This window comes from Hyla sarda, unplaced genomic scaffold (genome assembly GCF_029499605.1).
Source record: "Hyla sarda isolate aHylSar1 unplaced genomic scaffold, aHylSar1.hap1 scaffold_85, whole genome shotgun sequence".
In the NCBI taxonomy this organism is placed as follows: Eukaryota; Metazoa; Chordata; class Amphibia; order Anura; family Hylidae; genus Hyla; species Hyla sarda.
The window spans coordinates 511,855-536,160 of record NW_026610877.1 but is presented as its reverse complement, the minus strand read 5'-3'; the positions used below and the strand labels follow the sequence as shown (position 1 = coordinate 536,160).

At 39.8% G+C, this 24,306-nt stretch overlaps 1 protein-coding gene across 2 annotated transcripts in view; it reads right to left on the bottom strand.

Annotated features, from left to right (window-relative positions):
• The window catches only part of LOC130347721 (transcription factor SOX-5-like), a 335,063-nt gene that overhangs the window by 8,330 nt on the left and 302,427 nt on the right, over window positions 1-24,306 (bottom strand). The window contains exons 11-13 of one of the 2 annotated variants that reach the window (XM_056554667.1): window positions 9,011-9,125; window positions 3,601-3,774; window positions 998-1,214 (exon numbers count right to left, since the gene is read on the bottom strand). In XM_056554667.1, coding sequence (XP_056410642.1) covers window positions 998-1,214; window positions 3,601-3,774; window positions 9,011-9,125 — 506 coding nt within the window. The remainder of the gene's footprint in view (window positions 1-997; window positions 1,215-3,600; window positions 3,775-9,010; window positions 9,126-24,306) is intronic. The other variant, XM_056554668.1, reaches the window with a different exon arrangement.

Genomic DNA, 24,306 nt, shown 5'->3' with positions numbered 1-24,306 from the left:
TAGATATGAGATAGATATGAGATAGATATGAGATAGATATGAGATAGATAGATAGATATGAGATAGATAGATAGATATGAGATAGATATGAGATAGATATGAGATAGATAGATATGAGATAGATAGATAGATAGATATGAGATAGATAGATATGAGATAGATAGATATGGGATAGATAGATAGATAGATATGAGATAGATAGATATGAGATAGATAGATATGAGATAGATAGATATGAGATAGATAGATAGATATGAGATAGATAGATATGAGATAGATAGATATGAGATAGATATGAGATAGATAGATAGATAGATAGATATGAGATAGATAGATATGAGATTGATAGATATGAGATAGATAGATAGATATGAGATAGATAGATAGATATGAGATAGATAGATATGAGATAGATAGATATGAGATAGATAGATAGATATGAGATAGATAGATAGATATGAGATAGATATGAGATAGATAGATAGATATGAGATAGATAGATAGATATGAGATAGATATGAGATAGATAGATAGATATGAGATAGATATGAGATAGATAGATAGATAGATAGATAGATAGATAGATAGGAGATAGATAGATAGATATGAGATAGATAGATAGATATGAGATAGATAGATATGATATAGATAGATAGATATGAGATAGATAGATAGATAGATATGAGATAGATAGATATGAGATAGATAGATAGATAGATATGATATAGATAGATATGAGATAGATAGATATGAGATAGATAGATATAAGATAGATAGATAGATAGATATGAGATAGATAGATATGAGATAGATATGAGATAGATATGAGATAGATAGATATGAGATAGATAGATATAGATAGATAGATAGATATGAGATAGATAGATATGAGATAGATAGATATGAGATAGATAGATATAGATAGATAGATAGATATGAGATAGATAGATAGATAGATATGAGATAGATAATGTGGTGTATATACAGACCCACTTACCCCACATTAAAGTACTGCCTCATCTCCTGTCGCCGACTCCTCATTATGGCTTTATACTCCCCGATCCGCAGCTTCTTGCCGTCCACCAGGCAGGTTCGCTTTGGTCGTGGCTTGTACTTGTAGTCCGGATACTTCTCCAGGTGCTGCTTGCTGAGGCGGGCCTGCTCCTCGTAGTACGGCTGCTTCTCCAGATTGGTCATGGCTTTCCAGCGGGAACCTGCAACACCGAGACTGCGGGTTATTTCCATGATGGCGGCTCCGAGACTTATACCGTACCATAGATGGACAGTCATGTGACTACTGATATATACTACAACTACATATATATATATATATATATATATACAGGAGGTACTACTGATATATACTACAACTACCAATATATATATACAGGAGGTACTACTGATATATACTACAACTACCAATATATATATATATATATATATATATATATATATATATATATATACAGGAGGTACTACTGATATATACTACAACTACCAATATATATATATATATACAGGAGGTACTACTGATATATACTACAACTATCAATATATATATATATATATATATACAGGAGGTACTACTGATATATACTACAACTATCAATATATATATATATATATACAGGAGATACTACTGATATATACTACAACTACCAATATATATATATATATACAGGAGATACTACTGATATATACTACAACTACCAATATATATATACAGGAGGCACTACTGATATATACTACAACTACCAATATATATATATATATACAGGAGATACTACTGATATATACTACAACTACCAATATATATATATATATATATATATATATATATATATATACACAGGAGGTACTACTGATATATACTACAACTACCAATATATATATATATATATATATACACAGGAGGTACTACTGATATATACTACAACTACCAATATATATATATATATATATATATATATATATATATATATACAGGAGGTACTACTGATATATACTACAACTACCAATATATATATATATATATATACAGGAGGTACTACTGATATATACTACAACTACCAATATATATATATATATACAGGAGGTACTACTGATATATACTACAACTATCAATATATATATATATATATACAGGAGATACTACTGATATATACTACAACTACCAATATATATATATATATACAGGAGATACTACTGATATATACTACAACTACCAATATATATATACAGGAGGCACTACTGATATATACTACAACTACCAATATATATATATATATACAGGAGATACTACTGATATATACTACAACTACCAATATATATATATATATATATATATATATATATATATATACACAGGAGGTACTACTGATATATACTACAACTACCAATATATATATATATATATATATACACAGGAGGTACTACTGATATATACTACAACTACCAATATATATATATATATATATATATATATATATATATATATATATATATACAGGAGGTACTACTGATATATACTACAACTACCAATATATATATATATATATATACAGGAGGTACTACTGATATATACTACAACTACCAATATATATATATATATATACAGGAGGTACTACTGATATATACTACAACTATCAATATATATATATATATATACAGGAGATACTACTGATATATACTACAACTACCAATATATATATATATATACAGGAGGTACTACTGATATATACTACAACTACCAATATATATATACAGGAGGCACTACTGATATATACTACATCTACCAATATATATATATATATATACAGGAGATACTACTGATATATACTACAACTACCAATATATATATACAGGAGGTACTACTGATATATACTACAACTATCAATATATATATACAGGAGATACTACTGATATATACTACAACTACCAATATATATATATATATACAGGAGATACTACTGATATATACTACAACTACCAATATATATATATATATATATATATATATATATATATATATACAGGAGGTACTACTGATATATACTACAACTACCAATATATATACAGGAGGTACTACTGATATATACTACAACTACCAATATATATATATATATACAGGAGGTCCTACTACTGATATATATATATACAGGAGGTCCTACTACTGACATATATATATACACAGGCTCTCTGATATAACCGCCGCAGTCCTCGGATGTTTTCCGTCTCGCGGTTTCTATTCTGCACTTGTTACATTGTTTCTGTTTCATTGTTTCAGATGGGGGGGGGGGGGGGTCATATATTTTTTTACGTGATCTGCAATGAATTTGCACATTGTCTGTGACTACTGTACGTGTAATGAAACCAAGCTGTGCGCGCTCGCTGCTGATCGCTGGCCAAACAGTCCGCGCCTTCTGTTAACAATTTAGGGGTCGCCTGATTAAGAGCAGATCCTCAGCGCCTGCAGAATGTTAGCCGCGCTCTCCTGAGACGCCACAAATGTCAGCCGGCACGAGAGTCTACACCGGATCAGCTGAGACCATGGGAATAACGGACAGGTTGGCGCTGGCGGCACGTGCAGCGGTTCTCTACCTAATATCTTGCTGATGTTGGAGTTATGCATGTCGGGGAAGGCCTGGAGGATTTTCCTGCGCTCGTCTTTCGCCCACACCATGAAGGCGTTCATCGGCCGTTTAATATGCGGCTCGGCGCTTCCACGTCCGCGCGTCTCCCGGTATATCCTGGACTCGGACACTCCGGCACTTCCTACAGGAGACAACACAGAGATATGAGTGTGGGGGAGGGGGTCAGAATAGGAGAAAGAAAGGGAGGGGCGTGTACACTTATAGAGTGAGGGGAGTGTACACTTATAGAGTGAGGGGAGTGTACACTTATAGAGTGAGGGGAGTGTACACTTATAGGGTGAGGAGAGTGTACACTTATAGAGTGAGGGGAGTGTACACTTATAGGGTGAGGAGAGTGTACACTTATAGAGTGAGGGGAGTGTACACTTATAGAGTGAGGGGAGTGTACACTTATAGAGTGAGGGGAGTGTACAGTTATAGAGTGAGGGGAGTGTACACTTATAGAGTGAGGGGCGTGTACACTTATAGAGTGAGGGGCATGTACACTTATAGAGTGAGGGGAGTGTACACTTATAGAGTGAGGGGAGTGTACACTTATAGAGTGAGGGGCGTGTACACTTATAGAGTGAGGGGCATGTACACTTATAGAGTGAGGGGAGTGTACACTTATAGAGTGAGGTGAGGGGTGTGTATACTTATAGAGTGAGGTGAGAGGTGTGTATACTTATAGAGTGAGGTGAGGGGTGTGTATACTTATAGAGTGAGGTGAGGGGTGTGTATACTTATAGAGTGAGGTGAGGAGTGTGTATACTTATAGAGTGAGGTGAGGGGTGTGTATACTTATAGAGTGAGGTGAGGGGTGTGTATACTTATAGAGTGAGGTGAGGGGTGTGTATACTTATAGAGTGAGGTGAGGGGTGTGTATACTTATAGAGTGAGGTGAGGGGTGTGTATACTTATAGAGTGAGGTGAGGGGTGTGTATACTTATAGAGTGAGGTGAGGGGTGTGTATACTTATAGAGTGAGGTGAGGGGTGTGTATACTTATAGAGTGAGGTGAGGGGTGTGTATACTTATAGAGTGAGGTGAGGGGTGTGTATACTTATAGAGTGAGGTGAGGGGTGTGTATACTTATAGAGTGAGGTGAGGGTGTGTATACTTATAGAGTGAGGTGAGGGGTGTGTATACTTATAGAGTGAGGTGAGGGGTGTGTATACTTATAGAGTGAGGTGAGGGGTGTGTATACTTATAGAGTGAGGTGAGGGGTGTGTATACTTATAGAGTGAGGTGAGGGGTGTGTACACTTATAGAGTGAGGTGAGGGGTGTGTACACTTATAGAGTGAGGTGAGGGGTGTGTATACTTATAGAGTGAGGTGAGGGGTGTGTATACTTATAGAGTGAGGTGAGGGGTGTGTACACTTATAGAGTGAGGTGAGGGGTGTGTACACTTATAGAGTGAGGTGAGGGGTGTGTATACTTATAGAGTGAGGTGAGGGGTGTGTATACTTATAGAGTGAGGTGAGAGGTGTGTATACTTATAGAGTGAGGTGAGGGGTGTGTATACTTATAGAGTGAGGTGAGGGGTGTGTACACTTATAGAGAGGGGTGTGTATACTTATAGAGTGAGGTGAGGGGTGTGTACACTTATAGAGTGAGGTGAGGGGTGTGTATACTTATAGAGTGAGGTGAGGGGTGTGTACACTTATAGAGTGAGGTGAGGGGTGTGTATACTTATAGAGTGAGGTGAGGGGTGTGTATACTTATAGAGTGAGGTGAGAGGTGTGTATACTTATAGAGTGAGGTGAGGGGTGTGTATACTTATAGAGTGAGGTGAGGGGTGTGTACACTTATAGAGAGGGGTGTGGATACTTATAGAGTGAGATGAGGGGTGTGTATACTTATAGAGTGAGGTGAGGGGTGTGTATACTTATAGAGTGAGGTGAGGGGTGTGTACACTTATAGAGTGAGGTGAGGGGTGTGTACACTTATAGAGTGAGGTGAGAGGTGTGTATACTTTTAGAGTGAGGTGAGGGGTGTGTATACTTATAGAGTGAGGTGAGGGGTGTGTATACTTATAGAGTGAGGTGAGGGGTGTGTACACTTATAGAGTGAGGTGAGGGGTGTGTACACTTATAGAGTGAGGTGAGGGGTGTGTACACTTATAGAGTGAGGTGAGGGGTGTGTATACTTATAGAGTGAGGTGAGGGGTGTGTATACTTATAGAGTGAGGTGAGAGGTGTGTATACTTATAGAGTGAGGTGAGGGGAATGTATACTTATAGAGTGAGGTGAGGGGTGTGTATACTTATAGAGTGAGGTGAGGGGTGTGTATACTTATAGAGTGAGGTGAGGGGTGTGTATACTTATAGAGTGAGGTGAGGGGTGTGTATACTTATAGAGTGAGGTGAGGGGTGTGTATATTTATAGAGTGAGGTGAGGGGTGTGTATACTTATAGAGTGAGGTGAGGGGTGTGTATACTTATAGAGTGAGGTGAGGAGTGTGTATACTTATAGAGTGAGGTGAGGGGTGTGTATACTTATAGAGTGAGGTGAGGGGTGTGTATACTTATAGAGTGAGGTGAGGGGTGTGTACACTTATAGAGTGAGGTGAGGGGTGTGTACACTTATAGAGTGAGGTGAGGGGTGTGTACACTTATAGAGTGAGGTGAGGGGTGTGTACACTTATAGAGTGAGGTGAGGGGTGTGTATACTTATAGAGTGAGGTGAGGGGTGTGTATACTTATAGAGTGAGGTGAGAGGTGTGTATACTTATAGAGTGAGGTGAGGGGAATGTATACTTATAGAGTGAGGTGAGGGGTGTGTATACTTATAGAGTGAGGTGAGGGGTGTGTATACTTATAGAGTGAGGTGAGGGGTGTGTATACTTATAGAGTGAGGTGAGGGGTGTGTATACTTATAGAGTGAGGTGAGGGGTGTGTATATTTATAGAGTGAGGTGAGGGGTGTGTATACTTATAGAGTGAGGTGAGGGGTGTGTATACTTATAGAGTGAGGTGAGGAGTGTGTATACTTATAGAGTGAGGTGAGGGGTGTGTATACTTATAGAGTGAGGTGAGGGGTGTGTATACTTATAGAGTGAGGTGAGGGGTGTGTATACTTATAGAGTGAGGTGAGGGGTGTGTATACTTATAGAGTGAGGTGAGGGGTGTGTATACTTATAGAGTGAGGGGGAGTGTACACTTATAGAGAGAGGGGCGTGTACACTTATAGAGTGAGGTGAGGGGTGTGTATACTTATAGAGTGAGGTGAGGGGTGTGTATACTTATAGAGTGAGGTGAGGGGTGTGTATACTTATAGAGTGAGGGGAGGGGTGTGTATACTTATAGAGTGAGGTGAGGGGTGTGTATACTTATAGAGTGAGGTGAGGGGTGTGTATACTTATAGAGTGAGGTGAGGGGTGTGTATACTTATAGAGTGAGGTGAGGGGTGTGTATATTTATAGAGTGAGGTGAGGGGTGTGTATACTTATAGAGTGAGGTGAGGGGTGTGTATACTTATAGAGTGAGGAGAGGGGTGTGTATACTTATAGAGTGAGGTGAGGGGTGTGTATACTTATAGAGTGAGGTGAGGGGTGTGTACACTTATAGAGTGAGGTGAGGGGTGTGTACACTTATAGAGTGAGGTGAGGGGTGTGTATACTTATAGAGTGAGGGGGAGTGTACACTTATAGAGAGAGGGGCGTGTACACTTATAGAGTGAGGTGAGGGGTGTGTATACTTATAGAGTGAGGTGAGGGGTGTGTATACTTATAGAGTGAGGTGAGGGGTGTGTATACTTATAGAGTGAGGGGAGGGGTGTGTATACTTATAGAGTGAGGTGAGGGGTGTGTATACTTATAGAGTGAGGTGAGGGGTGTGTTTACTTATAGAGTGAGGTGAGGGGTGTGTATACTTATAGAGTGAGGTGAGGGGTGTGTACACTTATAGAGTGAGGCGAGGGGTGTGTATACTTATAGAGTGAGGTGAGGGGTGTGTACACTTATAGAGTGAGGTGAGGGGTGTGTTTACTTATAGAGTGAGGTGAGGGGTGTGTATACTTATAGAGTGAGGTGAGGGGTGTGTATACTTATAGAGTGAGGTGAGGGGTGTGTATACTTATAGAGTGAGGTGAGGGGTGTGTATACTTAAAGAGTGAGGTGAGGGGTGTGTATACTTATAGAGTGAGGTGAGGGGTGTGTATACTTATAGAGTGAGGTGAGGGGTGTGTATACTTATAGAGTGAGGTGAGGGGTGTGTATACTTATAGAGTGAGGTGAGGGGTGTGTATACTTATAGAGTGAGGTGAGTGGTGTGTATACTTATAGAGTGAGGTGAGGGGTGTGTATACTTATAGAGTGAGGTGAGGGGTGTGTATACTTATAGAGTGAGGTGAGGGGTGTGTATACTTATAGAGTGAGGTGAGGGGTGTGTATACTTATAGAGTGAGATGAGGGGTGTGTATACTTATAGAGTGAGATGAGGGGTGTGTATACTTATAGAGTGAGGTGAGGGGTGTGTATACTTATAGAGTGAGGTGAGGGGTGTGTATACTTATAGAGTGAGGTGAGGGGTGTGTATACTTATAGAGTGAGGTGAGGGGTGTGTATACTTATAGAGTGAGGTGAGGGGTGTGTATACTTATAGAGTGAGGTGAGGGGTGTGTATACTTATAGAGTGAGGTGAGGGGTGTGTATACTTATAGAGTGAGGTGAGGGGTGTGTATACTTATAGAGTGAGGTGAGGGGTGTGTATACTTATAGAGTGAGGTGAGGGGTGTGTATACTTATAGAGTGAGGTGAGAGGTGTGTATACTTATAGAGTGAGGTGAGTGGTGTGTATACTTATAGAGTGAGGTGAGGGGCGTGTATACTTCTAGAGTGAGGTGAGGGGCGTGTATACTTATAGAGTGAGGTGAGGGGCGTGTATACTTATAGAGTGAGGGGTGTGTATACTTATAGAGTGAGGTGAGGGGCGTGTATACTTATAGAGTGAGGTGAGGGGCGTGTATACTTATAGAGTGAGGTGAGGGGCGTGTATACTTATAGAGTGAGGTGAGAGGTGTGTATACTTATAGAGTGAGGTGAGGGGTGTGTATACTTATAGAGTGAGGTGAGGGGTGTGTATACTTATAGAGTGAGGTGAGGGGTGTGTATACTTATAGAGTGAGGTGAGGGGTGTGTATACTTATAGAGTGAGGTGAGGGGTGTGTATACTTATAGAGTGAGGTGAGGGGTGTGTATACTTATAGAGTGAGGTGAGGGGTGTGTATACTTATAGAGTGAGGTGAGGGGTGTGTATACTTATAGAGTGAGGTGAGGGGTGTGTATACTTATAGAGTGAGGTGAGGGGTGTGTATACTTATAGAGTGAGGTGAGGGGTGTGTATAGAGTGTGAGTTAATGTGACAGAGTGTGCACTCACTCTCACCATCAGAGTCTCCGCTCAGGTTGAAGTCCATCATGGTGTGCCCCAGTTTGCCGTCATCGTTCTGCCGCGCGGCGAGCTGCTGTGACAGACAATCCAGCGAGGCTTTATCCTGCGGGGACGAGAGGACGGCGTTATAATATAATATAATATCCCCCCCCCACAGACAATCCATCGTTATAATATAATATAATATCCCCCCCCCCACAGACAATCCATCGTTATAATATAATATAATATCCCCCCCCCACAGACAATCCATCGTTATAATATAGTATAATATCCCCCCCACAGACAATCCATCGTTATAATATAATATAATATCCCCCCCCACAGACAATCCATCGTTATAATATAATATAATATCCCCCCCACAGACAATCCATCGTTATAATATAATATAATATCCCCCCCACAGACAATCCATCGTTATAATATAATATAATATCCCCCCCCACAGACAATCCATCGTTATAATATAATATAATATCCCCCCCCACAGACAATCCATCGTTATAATATAATATAATATCCCCCCCCACAGACAATCCATCGTTATAATATAATATAATATCCCCCCCACAGACAATCCATCGTTATAATATAATATAATATCCCCCCCACAGACAATCCATCGTTATAATATAATATAATATCCCCCCCCACAGACAATCCATCGTTATAATATAATATAATATCCCCCCCCACAGACAATCCATCGTTATAATATAATATAATATCCCCCCCCACAGACAATCCATCGTTATAATATAATATCCCCCCCCACAGACAATCCATCGTTATAATATAATATAATATCCCCCCCCACAGACAATCCATCGTTATAATATAATATAATATCCGCCCCCCCACAGACAATCCATCGTTATAATATAATATCCCCCCCCACAGACAATCCATCGTTATAATATAATATAATATCCCCCCCACAGACAATCCATCGTTATAATATAATATAATATCCCCCCCCACAGACAATCCATCGTTATAATATAATATAATATCCCCCCCCACAGACAATCCATCGTTATAATATAATATAATATCCCCCCCCACAGACAATCCATCGTTATAATATAATATAATATCCCCCCCCACAGACAATCCATCGTTATAATATAATATAATATCCCCCCCCACAGACAATCCATCGTTATAATATAATATAATATCCCCCCCCACAGACAATCCATCGTTATAATATAATATAATATCCCCCCCACAGACAATCCATCGTTATAATATAATATAATATCCCCCCCCACAGACAATCCATCGTTATAATATAATATAATATCCCCCCCCACAGACAATCCATCGTTATAATATAATATAATATCCCCCCCCCCACAGACAATCCATCGTTATAATATAATATAATATCCCCCCCCCCACAGACAATCCATCATTATAATATAATATCCCCCCCCACAGACAATCCATCGTTATAATATAATATAATATCCCCCCCCCCACAGACAATCCATCGTTATAATATAATATAATATCCCCCCCCCACAGACAATCCATCGTTATAATATAATATAATATCCCCCCCACAGACAATCCATCGTTATAATATAATATAATATCCCCCCCCACAGACAATCCATCGTTATAATATAATATCCCCCCCCACAGACAATCCATCGTTATAATATAATATCCCCCCCCACAGACAATCCATCGTTATAATATAATATAATATCCCCCCCCACAGACAATCCATCGTTATAATATAATATAATATCCCCCCCACAGACAATCCATCATTATAATATAATATAATATCCCCCCCCACAGACAATCCATCGTTATAATATAATATCCCCCCCACAGACAATCCATCGTTATAATATAATATAATATCCCCCCCCCACAGACAATCCATCGTTATAATATAATATCCCCCCCCCACAGACAATCCATCGTTATAATATAATATAATATCCCCCCCACAGACAATCCATCGTTATAATATAATATCCCCCCCCACAGACAATCCATCGTTATAATATAATATAAAACCCCCCCCACAGACAATCCATCGTTATAATATAATATAATATCCCCCCCCACAGACAATCCATCGTTATAATATAATATAATATCCCCCCACAGACAATCCATCGTTATAATATAATATCCCCCCCCCACAGACAATCCATCGTTATAATATAATATAATATCCCCCCCCACAGACAATCCATAATATAATATCCCCCCCCCACAGACAGGACGGCGTTATAATATAATATAATATCCCCCCCCCCCCACAGACAATCCATCGTTATAATATAATATAATATCCCCCCCCACAGACAATCCATCGTTATAATATAATATAATATCCCCCCACAGACAATCCATCATTATAATATAATATAATATCCCCCCCCCACAGACAATCCATCGTTATAATATAATATAATATCCCCCCCCCCACAGACAATCCATCGTTATAATATAATATAATATCCCCCCCCACAGACAATCCATCGTTATAATATAATATCCCCCCCCACAGACAATCCATCGTTATAATATAATATAATATCCCCCCCACAGACAATCCATCGTTATAATATAATATAATATCCCCCCCCCCACAGACAATCCATCGTTATAATATAATATAATATCCCCCCCCACAGACAATCCATCGTTATAATATAATATCCCCCCCGACAGACAATCCATCGTTATAATATAATATAATATCCGCCCCCACAGACAATCCATCGTTATAATATAATATAATATCCCCCCCCCACAGACAATCCATCGTTATAATATAATATAATATCCCCCCCCACAGACAATCCATCGTTATAATATAATATAATATCCCCCCCACAGACAATCCATCGTTATAATATAATATAATATCCCCCCCCACAGACAATCCATCGTTATAATATAATATCCCCCCCCACAGACAATCCATCGTTATAATATAATATAATATCCGCCCCCACAGACAATCCATCGTTATAATATAATATAATATCCCCCCCCACAGACAATCCATCGTTATAATATAATATCCCCCCCCACAGACAATCCATCGTTATAATATAATATCCCCCCCCACAGACAATCCATCGTTATAATATAATATAATATCCCCCCCACAGACAATCCATCATTATAATATAATATCCCCCCCCACAGACAATCCATCGTTATAATATAATATAATATCCGCCCCCCCCACAGACAATCCATCGTTATAATATAATATCCCCCCCACAGACAATCCATCGTTATAATATAATATAATATCCCCCCCACAGACAATCCATCGTTATAATATAATATAATATCCCCCCCACAGACAATCCATCGTTATAATATAATATAATATCCCCCCCACAGACAATCCATCGTTATAATATAATATAATATCCCCCCCCACAGACAATCCATCGTTATAATATAATATAATATCCCCCCCCCACAGACAATCCATCGTTATAATATAATATCCCCCCCCCACAGACAATCCATCGTTATAATATAATATAATATCCCCCCCACAGACAATCCATCGTTATAATATAATTTAATACCCCCCCCCACAGACAATCCATCGTTATAATATAATATAATATCCCCCCCCCCACAGACAATCCATCGTTATAATATAATATAATATCCCCCCCCACAGACAATCCATCGTTATAATATAATATAATATCCCCCCCCACAGACAATCCATCGTTATAATATAATATAATATCCCCCCCCACAGACAATCCATCGTTATAATATAATATCCCCCCCCACAGACAATCCATCGTTATAATATAATATCCCCCCCACAGACAATCCATCGTTATAATATAATATCCCCCCCCACAGACAATCCATCGTTATAATATAATATCCCCCCCCACAGACAATCCATCGTTATAATATAATATAATATCCCCCCCACAGACAATCCATCGTTATAATATAATATCCCCCCCCACAGACAATCCATCGTTATAATATAATATAATATCCCCCCCCACAGACAATCCATCATTATAATATAATATAATATCCCCCCCCACAGACAATCCATCGTTATAATATAATATAATATCCCCCCCCACAGACAATCCATCGTTATAATATAATATAATATCCCCCCCCACAGACAATCCATCGTTATAATATAATATCCCCCCCCACAGACAATCCATCGTTATAATATAATATAATATCCCCCCCACAGACAATCCATCGTTATAATATAATATCCCCCCACAGACAATCCATCGTTATAATATAATATAATATCCCCCCCCACAGACAATCCTCGTTATAATATAATATAATATCCCCCCCACAGACAATCCATCGTTATAATATAATATCCCCCCCCCACAGACAATCCAATCGTTATAATATAATATAATATCCCCCCCCACAGACAATCCATCGTTATAATATAATATAATATCCCCCCCCACAGACAATCCATCGTTATAATATAATAGAATATCCCCCCCCACAGACAATCCATCGTTATAATATAATATAATATCCCCCCCCACAGACAATCCATCGTTATAATATAATATAATATCCCCCCCCACAGACAATCCATTGTTATAATATAATATAATATCCCCCCCCCACAGACAATCCATCGTTATAATATAATATAACATCCCCCCCACAGAAAATCCATCGTTATAATATAATATAATATCCCCCCCCACAGACAATTCCATCGTTATAATATAATATAATATCCCCCCCCACAGACAATCCATCGTTATAATATAGTATAATATCCCCCCCACAGACAATCCATCGTTATAATATAATATAATATCCCCCCCCACAGACAATCCATCGTTATAATATAATATCCCCCCCCACAGACAATCCATCGTTATAATATAATATAATATCCCCCCCGACAGTCAATCCATCGTTATAATATAATATAATATCCCCCCCCCACAGACAATCCATCGTTATAATATAATATAATATCCCCCCCCCACAGACAATCCATCGTTATAATATAATATCCCCCCCCACAGACAATCCATCGTTATAATATAATATTCCCCCCCCCCACAGACAATCCATCGTTATAATATAATATCCCCCCCCACAGACAATCCATCGTTATAATATAATATAATATCCCCCCCCACAGACAATCCATCGTTATAATATAATATAATATCCCCCCCCACAAACAATCCATCGTTATAATATAATATAATATCCCCCCCCACAGACAATCCATCGTTGTAATATAATATCCCCCCCCCACAGACAATCCATCGTTATAATATAATATAATATCCCCCCCCCCACAGACAATCCATCGTTATAATATAATATAATATCCCCCCCCACAGACAATCCATCGTTATAATATAATATAATATCCCCCCCCCCACAGACAATCCATCGTTATTATATAATATAATATCCCCCCCCACAGACAATCCATCGTTATAATATAATATAATATCCCCCCCCACAGACAATCCATCGTTATAATATAATATAATATCCCCCCCCACAGACAATCCATCGTTATAATATAATATCCCCCCCCACAGACAATCCATCGTTATAATATAATATAATATCCCCCCCACAGACAATCCATCGTTATAATATAATATAATATCCCCCCCCCACAGACAATCCATCGTTATAATATAATATCCCCCCCACAGACAATCCATCGTTATAATATAATATAATATCCCCCCCACAGACAATCCATCGTTATAATATAATATAATATCCCCCCCCCCACAGACAATCCATCGTTATAATATAATATAATATCCCCCCCCCACAGGACAATCCATCGTTATAATATAATATCCCCCCCACAGACAATCCATCGTTATAATATAATATAATATCCCCCCCACAGACAATCCATCGTTATAATATAATATAATATCCCCCCCCCACAGACAATCCATCGTTATAATATAATATAATATCCTCCCCCCCCACAGACAATCCATCGTTATAATATAATATAATATCCCCCCCACAGACAATCCATCGTTATAATATAATATAATATCCCCCCCCCCACAGACAATCCATCGTTATAATATAATATAATATCCCCCCCCACAGACAATCCATCGTTATAATATAATATAATATCCCCCCCCACAGACAATCCATCGTTGTAATATAATATCCCCCCCCACAGACAATCCATCGTTGTAATATAATATCCCCCCCACAGACAATCCATCGTTATAATATAATATAATATCCCCCCCACAGACAATCCATCGTTATAATATAATATAATATCCCCCCCCCCACAGACAATCCATCGTTATAATATAATATCCCCCCCCACAGACAATCCATTGTTATAATATAATATAATATCCCCCCCCACAGACAATCCATCGTTATAATATAATATCCCCCCCCACAGACAATCCATCGTTATAATATAATATAATATCCCCCCCCACAGACAATCCATCGTTATAATATAATATAATATCCCCCCCCACAGACAATCCATCGTTATAATATAATATCCCCCCCCACAGACAGTCCATCGTTATAATATAATATAATATCCGCCCCCCCCCCCCCCCACAGACAATCCATCGTTATAATATAATATAATATCCCCCCCCCCACAGACAATCCATCGTTATAATATAATATAATATCCCCCCCCCCACAGACAATCCATCGTTATAATATAATATCCGCCCCCCCCCCTTAGATAGAAGCGCAAAACTAAGTGGCCCCATTGGCTGCACTGCGCACCGCGAGCGCTCGGATAAAGATGGCTGACGTGCCCCCCCCGATGTTCCTTCTAAGTATAACGTGGTAGAGAGTGAAGATATTGCGCGGTGGCCGCTCCCTCCCGCCGGCGGTTTATTGGTCTCTATTATTCCGGTTAGAGCTCGGCAGCGGAGGGACCACCAGAGAGGATGAAAGTCGGAGCCGCACTTAATGATTAATTAGTTATCTCTTTATTACGAGGGGATGAATAAATGACGAGAGCGTTAATCCCCCCCCCTCCTACGGAATCTTCCGCAGATAAAGGACAATAATCCTTCACCGCGTCCAGAGACATCATTAATGTCAGCACGCTACGGCGGGTGAGGGTGGCCACCGGATAAACATGGCCTCCAGGGGGCAGAGCTCCGTCAGGCTCTAAAGGGTTGTATCTAATAAGGCTATCCTGACCTACCTGCGGCAAGACCTACCTGTTATGTGGGTGTCCTGACTTACCTGCGGCAAGACCTACCTGTCATATGGGTGTCCTGACCTACCTGCGGCAAGACCTACCTGTCATGTGGCTGTCCTGACCTACCTGCGGCAAGACCTACCTGTCATGTGGGTGTCCTGACCTACCTGCAGCAAGACCTACCTGTCATATGGGTGTCCTGACCTACCTGCGGCAAGACCTACCTGTCATATGGGTGTCCTGACCTACCTGCGGCAAGACCTACCTGTCATATGGGTGTCCTGACCTACCTACGGCAAGACCTACCTGTCATATGGGTGTCCTGACCTACCTGCGGCAAGACCTACCTGTCATGTGGGTGTCCTGACCTACCTGCAGCAAGACCTACCTGTCATGTGGGTGTCCTGACCTACCTGCAGCAAGACCTACCTGTCATGTGGGTGTCCTGACCTACCTGCGGCAAGACCTACCTGTAGAAAGCTCATCAGTTTTCAACATGGAGGTGCCTAGGATCATCCGACCATAAACTGTTCTCCACAGTCTCTATTATAGAGGTATCTCTGACCAGGTGACCATACACGGTTCTCCACGGTCTCTATTATAGAGGTATCTCTGACCAGGTGACCATACACAGCTCTCCACAGTCTCTATTATAGAGGTATCTCTGACCAGGTTGACCATACACAGGTCTCCACAGTCTCTATTATAGAGGTATCTCTGACCAGGTGACCATACACAGCTCTCCACAGTCTCTATTAAGAAGTATCTCTGACCAGGTGACCATACACGGCTCTCTACAGTCTCTATTATAGAGGTATCTCTGACCAGGGTGACCATACACGGCTCTCCACAGTCTCTATTATAGAGGTATCTCTGACCAGGTGACCATACACGGCTCTCTACAGTCTCTATTATAGAAGTATCTCTGACCAGGTGACCATACACGGCTCTCCACAGTCTCTATTATAGAGGTATCTCTGACCAGGTGACCATACACTGCTCTTCACAGTCTCTATTATAGAGGTATCTCTGACCAGGTGACCATACACGGCTCTCCACAGTCTCTATTATAGAGGTATCTCTGACCAGGTGACCATACACGGCTCTCCACAGTCTCTATTATAGAAGTATCTCTGACCAGGTGACCATACACAGGTCTCCACAATCTCTATTATAGAGGAATCTCTGACCAGGTGACCATACACGGTTCTCCACAGTCTCTATTATAGAGGTATCTCTGACCAGGTGACCATACACAGCTCTTCACAGTCTCTATTATAGAGGTATCTCTGACCAGGTGACCATACACGGCTCTCTACAGTCTCTATTATAGAGGTATCTCTGACCAGGTGACCATACACGGCTCTCCACAGTCTCTATTATAGAGGTATCTCTGACCAGGTGACCCATACACGGCTCTTCACAGTCTCTATTATAGAGGTATCTCTGACCAGGTGACCATACACAGGTCTCCACAGTCTCTATTATACAGGTATCTCTGACCAGGTGACCATACACGGCTCTCTACAGTCTCTATTATAGAGGTATCTCTGACCAGGTGACCATACACGGCTCTCCACAGTCTCTATTATAGAGGTATCTCTGACCAGGTGACCATACACTGATCTTCACAGTCTCTATTATAGAGGTATCTCTGACCAGGTGACCATACACAGGTCTCTACAGTCTCTATTATAGAGGTATCTCTGACCAGGTGACCATACACAGGTCTCCACAGTCTCTATTAGAGGTATCTCTGACCAGGTGACCATACACAGCTCTCCACAGTCTTTATTATAGAGGTATCTCTGACCAGGTGACCATACACTGCTCTTCACAGTCTCTATTATAGAGGTATCTCTGACCAGGTGACCATACACAGGTCTCCACAGTCTCTATTATAGAGGTATCTCTGACCAGGTGACCATACACGGCTCTTCACAGTCTCTATTATAGAGGTATCTTTGACCAGGTAACCATACACGGTTCTTCACAGTCTCTATTATAGAGGTATCTCTGACCAGGTGACCATACACGGCTCTCCACAGTCTCTATTATAGAGGTATCTCTGACCAGGTGACCATACACGGCTCTCCACAGTCTCTATTATAGAAGTATCTCTGACCAGGTGACCATACACAGGTCTCCACAATCTCTATTATAGAGGAATCTCTGACCAGGTGACCATACACGGTTCTCCACAGTCTCTATTATAGAGGTATCTCTGACCAGGTGACCATACACAGGTCTCCACAGTCTCTATTATAGAGGTATCTCTGACCAGGTGACCATACACAGGTCTCCACAGTCTCTATTAGAGGTATCTCTGACCAGGTGACCATACACGGCTCTCCACAGTCTCTATTATAGAGGTATCTCTGACCAGGTGACCATACACGGCTCTTCACAGTCTCTATTATAGAGGTATCTCTGACCAGGTGACCATACACAGGTCTCCACAGTCTCTATTATAGAGGTATCTCTGACCAGGTGACCATACACGGCTCTCTACAGTCTCTATTATAGAGGTATCTCTGACCAGGTGACCATACACTGCTCTTCACAGTCTCTATTATAGAGGTATCTCTGACCAGGTGACCATACACAGGTCTCCACAGTCTCTATTAGAGGTATCTCTGACCAGGTGACCATACACGGCTCTCCACAGTCTCTATTATAGAGGTATCTCTGACCAGGTGACCATACACTGCTCTTCACAGTCTCTATTATAGAGGTATCTCTGACCAGGTGACCATACACAGCTCTCCACAGTCTCTATTAGAGGTATCTCTGACCAGGTGACCATACACGGCTCTCCACAGTCTCTATTATAGAGGTATCTCTGACCAGGTGACCATACACTGCTCTTCACAGTCTCTATTATAGAGGTATCTCTGACCAGGTGACCATACACGGTTCTCCACAGTCTCTATTATAGAGGTATCTCTGACCAGGTGACCATACACTGCTCTTCACAGTCTCTATTATAGAGGTATCTTTGACCAGGTGACCATACACGGCTCTTTACAGTCTCTATTATAGAAGTATCTCTGACCAAGTGACCATACACGGCTCTCCACAGTCTCTATTATAGAGGTATCTCTGACCAGGTGACCATACACGGCTCTCCACAGTCTCTATTATAGAGGTATTTCTGACCAGGTGACCATACACAGGTCTCTACAGTCTCTATTATAGAGGTATCTCTGACCAGGTGACCATACACAGCTCTCCACAGTCTCTATTATAGAGGTATCTCTGACCAGGTGACCATACACAGCTCTCCACAGTCTCTATTATAGAGGTATCTCTGACCAGGTGACCATACACAGCTCTCCACAGTCTCTATTATAGAGGTATCTCTGACCAGGTGACCATACACAGGTCTCCACAGTCTCTATTATAGAAGTATCTCTGACCAGGTGACCATACACAGCTCTCCACAGTCTCTATTATAGAGGTATCTCTGACCAGGTGACCATACACAGGTCTCCACAGTCTCTATTATAGAGGTATCTCTGACCAGGTGACCATACACGGCTCTTCACAGTCTCTATTATAGAGGTATCTCTGACCAGGTGACCATACACGGCTCTCCACAGTCTCTATTATAGAGGTATCTCTGACCAGGTGACCATACACGGCTCTCCACAGTCTCTATTATAGAGGTATCTCTGACCAGGTGACCATACACAGGTCTCCACAGTCTCTATTATAGAGGTATTTCTGACCAGGTGACCATACACGGCTCTCTACAGTCTCTATTATAGAGGTATCTCTGACCAGGTGACCATACACGGCTCTCCACAGTCTCTATTATAGAGGTATCTCTGACCAGGTGACCATACACAGGTCTCCACAGTCTCTATTATAGAGGTATCTCTGACCAGGTGACCATACACGGCTCTCTACAGTCTCTATTATAGAGGTATCTCTGACCAGGTGACCATACACTGCTCTTCACAGTCTCTATTATAGAGGTATCTCTGACCAGGTGACCATACACAGGTCTCCACAGTCTCTATTAGAGGTATCTCTGACCAGGTGACCATACACGGCTCTCCACAGTCTCTATTATAGAGGTATCTCTGACCAGGTGACCATACACTGCTCTTCACAGTCTCTATTATAGAGGTATCTCTGACCAGGTGACCATACACAGCTCTCCACAGTCTCTATTAGAGGTATCTCTGACCAGGTGACCATACACGGCTCTCCACAGTCTCTATTATAGAGGTATCTCTGACCAGGTGACCATACACTGCTCTTCACAGTCTCTATTATAGAGGTATCTCTGACCAGGTGACCATACACGGTTCTCCACAGTCTCTATTATAGAGGTATCTCTGACCAGGTGACCATACACTGCTCTTCACAGTCTCTATTATAGAGGTATCTTTGACCAGGTGACCATACACGGCTCTTTACAGTCTCTATTATAGAAGTATCTCTGACCAAGTGACCATACACGGCTCTCCACAGTCTCTATTATAGAGGTATCTCTGACCAGGTGACCATACACGGCTCTCCACAGTCTCTATTATAGAGGTATTTCTGACCAGGTGACCATACACAGGTCTCTACAGTCTCTATTATAGAGGTATCTCTGACCAGGTGACCATACACAGCTCTCCACAGTCTCTATTATAGAGGTATCTCTTACCAGGTGACCATACACAGCTCTCCACAGTCTCTATTATAGAGGTATCTCTGACCAGGTGACCATACACAGGTCTCCACAGTCTCTATTATAGAGGTATCTCTGACCAGGTGACCATACACAGCTCTCCACAGTCTCTATTATAGAGGTATCTCTGACCAGGTGACCATACACAGGTCTCCACAGTCTCTATTATAGAAGTATCTCTGACCAGGTGACCATACACAGCTCTCCACAGTCTCTATTATAGAGGTATCTCTGACCAGGTGACCATACACAGGTCTCCACAGTCTCTATTATAGAGGTATCTCTGACCAGGTGACCATACACGGCTCTTCACAGTCTCTATTATAGAGGTATCTCTGACCAGGTGACCATACACGGCTCTCCACAGTCTCTATTATAGAGGTATCTCTGACCAGGTGACCATACACGGCTCTCCACAGTCTCTATTATAGAGGTATCTCTGACCAGGTGACCATACACGGCTCTCCACAGTCTCTATTATAGAGGTATCTCTGACCAGGTGACCATACACAGGTCTCCACAGTCTCTATTATAGAGGTATCTCTGACCAGGTGACCATACACAGCTCTCTACAGTCTCTATTATAGAGGTATCTCTGACCAGGTGACCATACACGGCTCTCCACAGTCTCTATTATAGAGGTATCTCTGACCAGGTGACCATACACAGGTCTCCACAGTCTCTATTATAGAGGTATTTCTGACCAGGTGACCATACACGGCTCTCTACAGTCTCTATTATAGAGGTATCTCTGACCAGGTGACCATACACGGCTCTCCACAGTCTCTATTATAGAGGTATCTCTGACCAGGTGACCATACACAGGTCTCCACAGTCTCTATTATAGAGGTATCTCTGACCAGGTGACCATACACGGTTCTCCACAGTCTCTATTATAGAGGTATCTCTGACCAGGTGACCATACACAGGTCTCCACAGTCTCTATTATAGAGGTATCTCTGACCAGGTGACCATACACAGCTCTCCACAGTCTCTATTATAGAGGTATCTCTGACCAGGTGACCATACACGGTTCTCCACAGTCTCTATTATAGAGGTATCTCTGACCAGGTGACCATACACAGGTCTCCACAGTCTCTATTATAGAGGTATCTCTGACCAGGTGACCATACACGGCTCTTCACAGTCTCGGTTATGGAAGTTTCTGTGTGACCACAGATGGTTCTCTACATTCTCCAACATGGAACAAATAAGTATGTGCCCCCCTATATCTGTGTACGTATGGAGCGGTGCGGAGCTGGCCTCACCCGTCGGGGCACACGTCTCCTACCGGCAGCGGTGAATGAAATCCTTCATAAGAGAAGTTACATTATATCCTGGAAGAAGCGGAGACTTGTCGGCAGAAGTTATTGCCGAGCGGCCGCCGATATCTTTACCTTTCTGTCATTAGAAAAATAAAATTAAATCATTTTCAGGCCTTGGGCGCTCGCACATAATACGTCTCTGCCGTGCGTGGGCTCTTATTAGCTGGGAGTTATGGCACGGTGACAACCGAGGGAGTGCGACTGTACCGAGATGTATATTACTGACCATCTGTGAAAATACCGCTCTGCGCCATACAGCTGGATATACAGGGGTGGCACCATTACAGCGCTAATGACTGACCGGGGCACACAGCGCTAACTGGGTAACACTGGACGATGACGCCACCGCCCGCCTCACCAAGCAGATGGAGACCCCTGGCACCGCACCAGAAATGGAGAAGAAAATTATTACAGAAATGCAGCAGTTTCCCCACAATCGAGGAGAAATCTGTACAAATGGAAAACCGAGCAGAAGGAAAAAAATAATTCATAAAAAACTAAACAGAAATAAGTAATACAGAAACAGAAAGAAAAAGGAATCATAAAAAGAAAGAAGAAATAAGAGCAAGGCAAGGAAAAAACAATTAAAAATAAAAAATAATAACGAAAATGAAAAAATAAAAATAAGCAAGTAAAAAAAACTGAAAATAAAAATAAAAAGTAAAAAGTTATAATAAGAAAAAGCAAGTAAAAGAAGAAAAAAAATGAAGAAACAAAAAACTAATAAAAAAGAAAGATAAAATAAGAAAAACAAACAAATAAGAAATAAAAGAACTGAACTAAAAAATAAGAAGAAAAAAACTATAAGAATAAAAAAAAAAAAAAAAAAAAAAAAAAAAAACAAGACATCAAGAACCAAAACCTAAAACAATAAAAGATATATATAAAAATAAAAAAAATTATATTAATAAAAATTATTTGAAAATAAACGTAAAAAAAAAAGTTAGGGAAAAAATAAGCAAAAAATCATAAAGTAACCAAAATAATGATGAAAAAAAATTTTAAGCAATGGGGCCAGGTTCATAATGCGCATTTTTAGTTTTGGTTGGTGAACTGGCATTTCTCAATTTTTTTTTATAAATAAATAAATAAATAAATAATGCAACGAAAGTGTGCAGTATAAACTTACTCAAAGGGATAATAATAATAATAATAATAATAAAAAATAATAATAATAAAGTTATTAATCATAATAATAATAATAAATAAAAATAATGTTAATAATAATAATAATAAAACTAATAAGTTATTAATAATAGTAATGTTATTAATAATAATAAAACTAATGTTAATAATAAAAATTATGTTATCAATAATAATAATAATGATAATAATAATACTGTAAATAATGTTAATAATAAAAATAATGTTAATAATAATAAAAATAATAATAAAGTTATTAATAATAATGTTATTAATAATAATAATAAAAATTATGTTAATAAAAATAATGTTATTAATAATAATAATAATAATACTGTAAATAATGTTAATAATAAAAATAATGTTAATAATAATAAAAATAATAATAAAGTTATTAATAATAATGTTATTAATAATAATAACATTATTTGTATTAACATAATTTGTATTATTATTATTATTATTGATAACATTATTTTTATTAACATAATTTGTATTATCAATAATAATAATAATAATATTAATAATAATGTAAATAATGTTAATAATAAAAATACAAATAATGTTAATAGTAAAAATAATGTTAATAAAAATAATGCTATTAATAATAATAATAATAATAATAATATTAATAAAACCAAACAAAAATTCAGTAATAATTAAATAACATTAAAGTTTATAAACAAAAATTTATGGAAAAAAAATGTAGAAAATTAAATACAACAAAAAGTTCGGGAGACTATTCCAGTGTTTTCGAAATACAAGTAAATAAAATGTTGCGAGTTTTATAAACTTCTATTCTGTTTAGAAGCGGCAGCTGCGCTCAGACATGAAGCTTCTCGCCGGATAAGGTTTGTGTTCCCCACAATGAGGCGGTAGCGGGACAATTGCGCATCGTACTGACCCC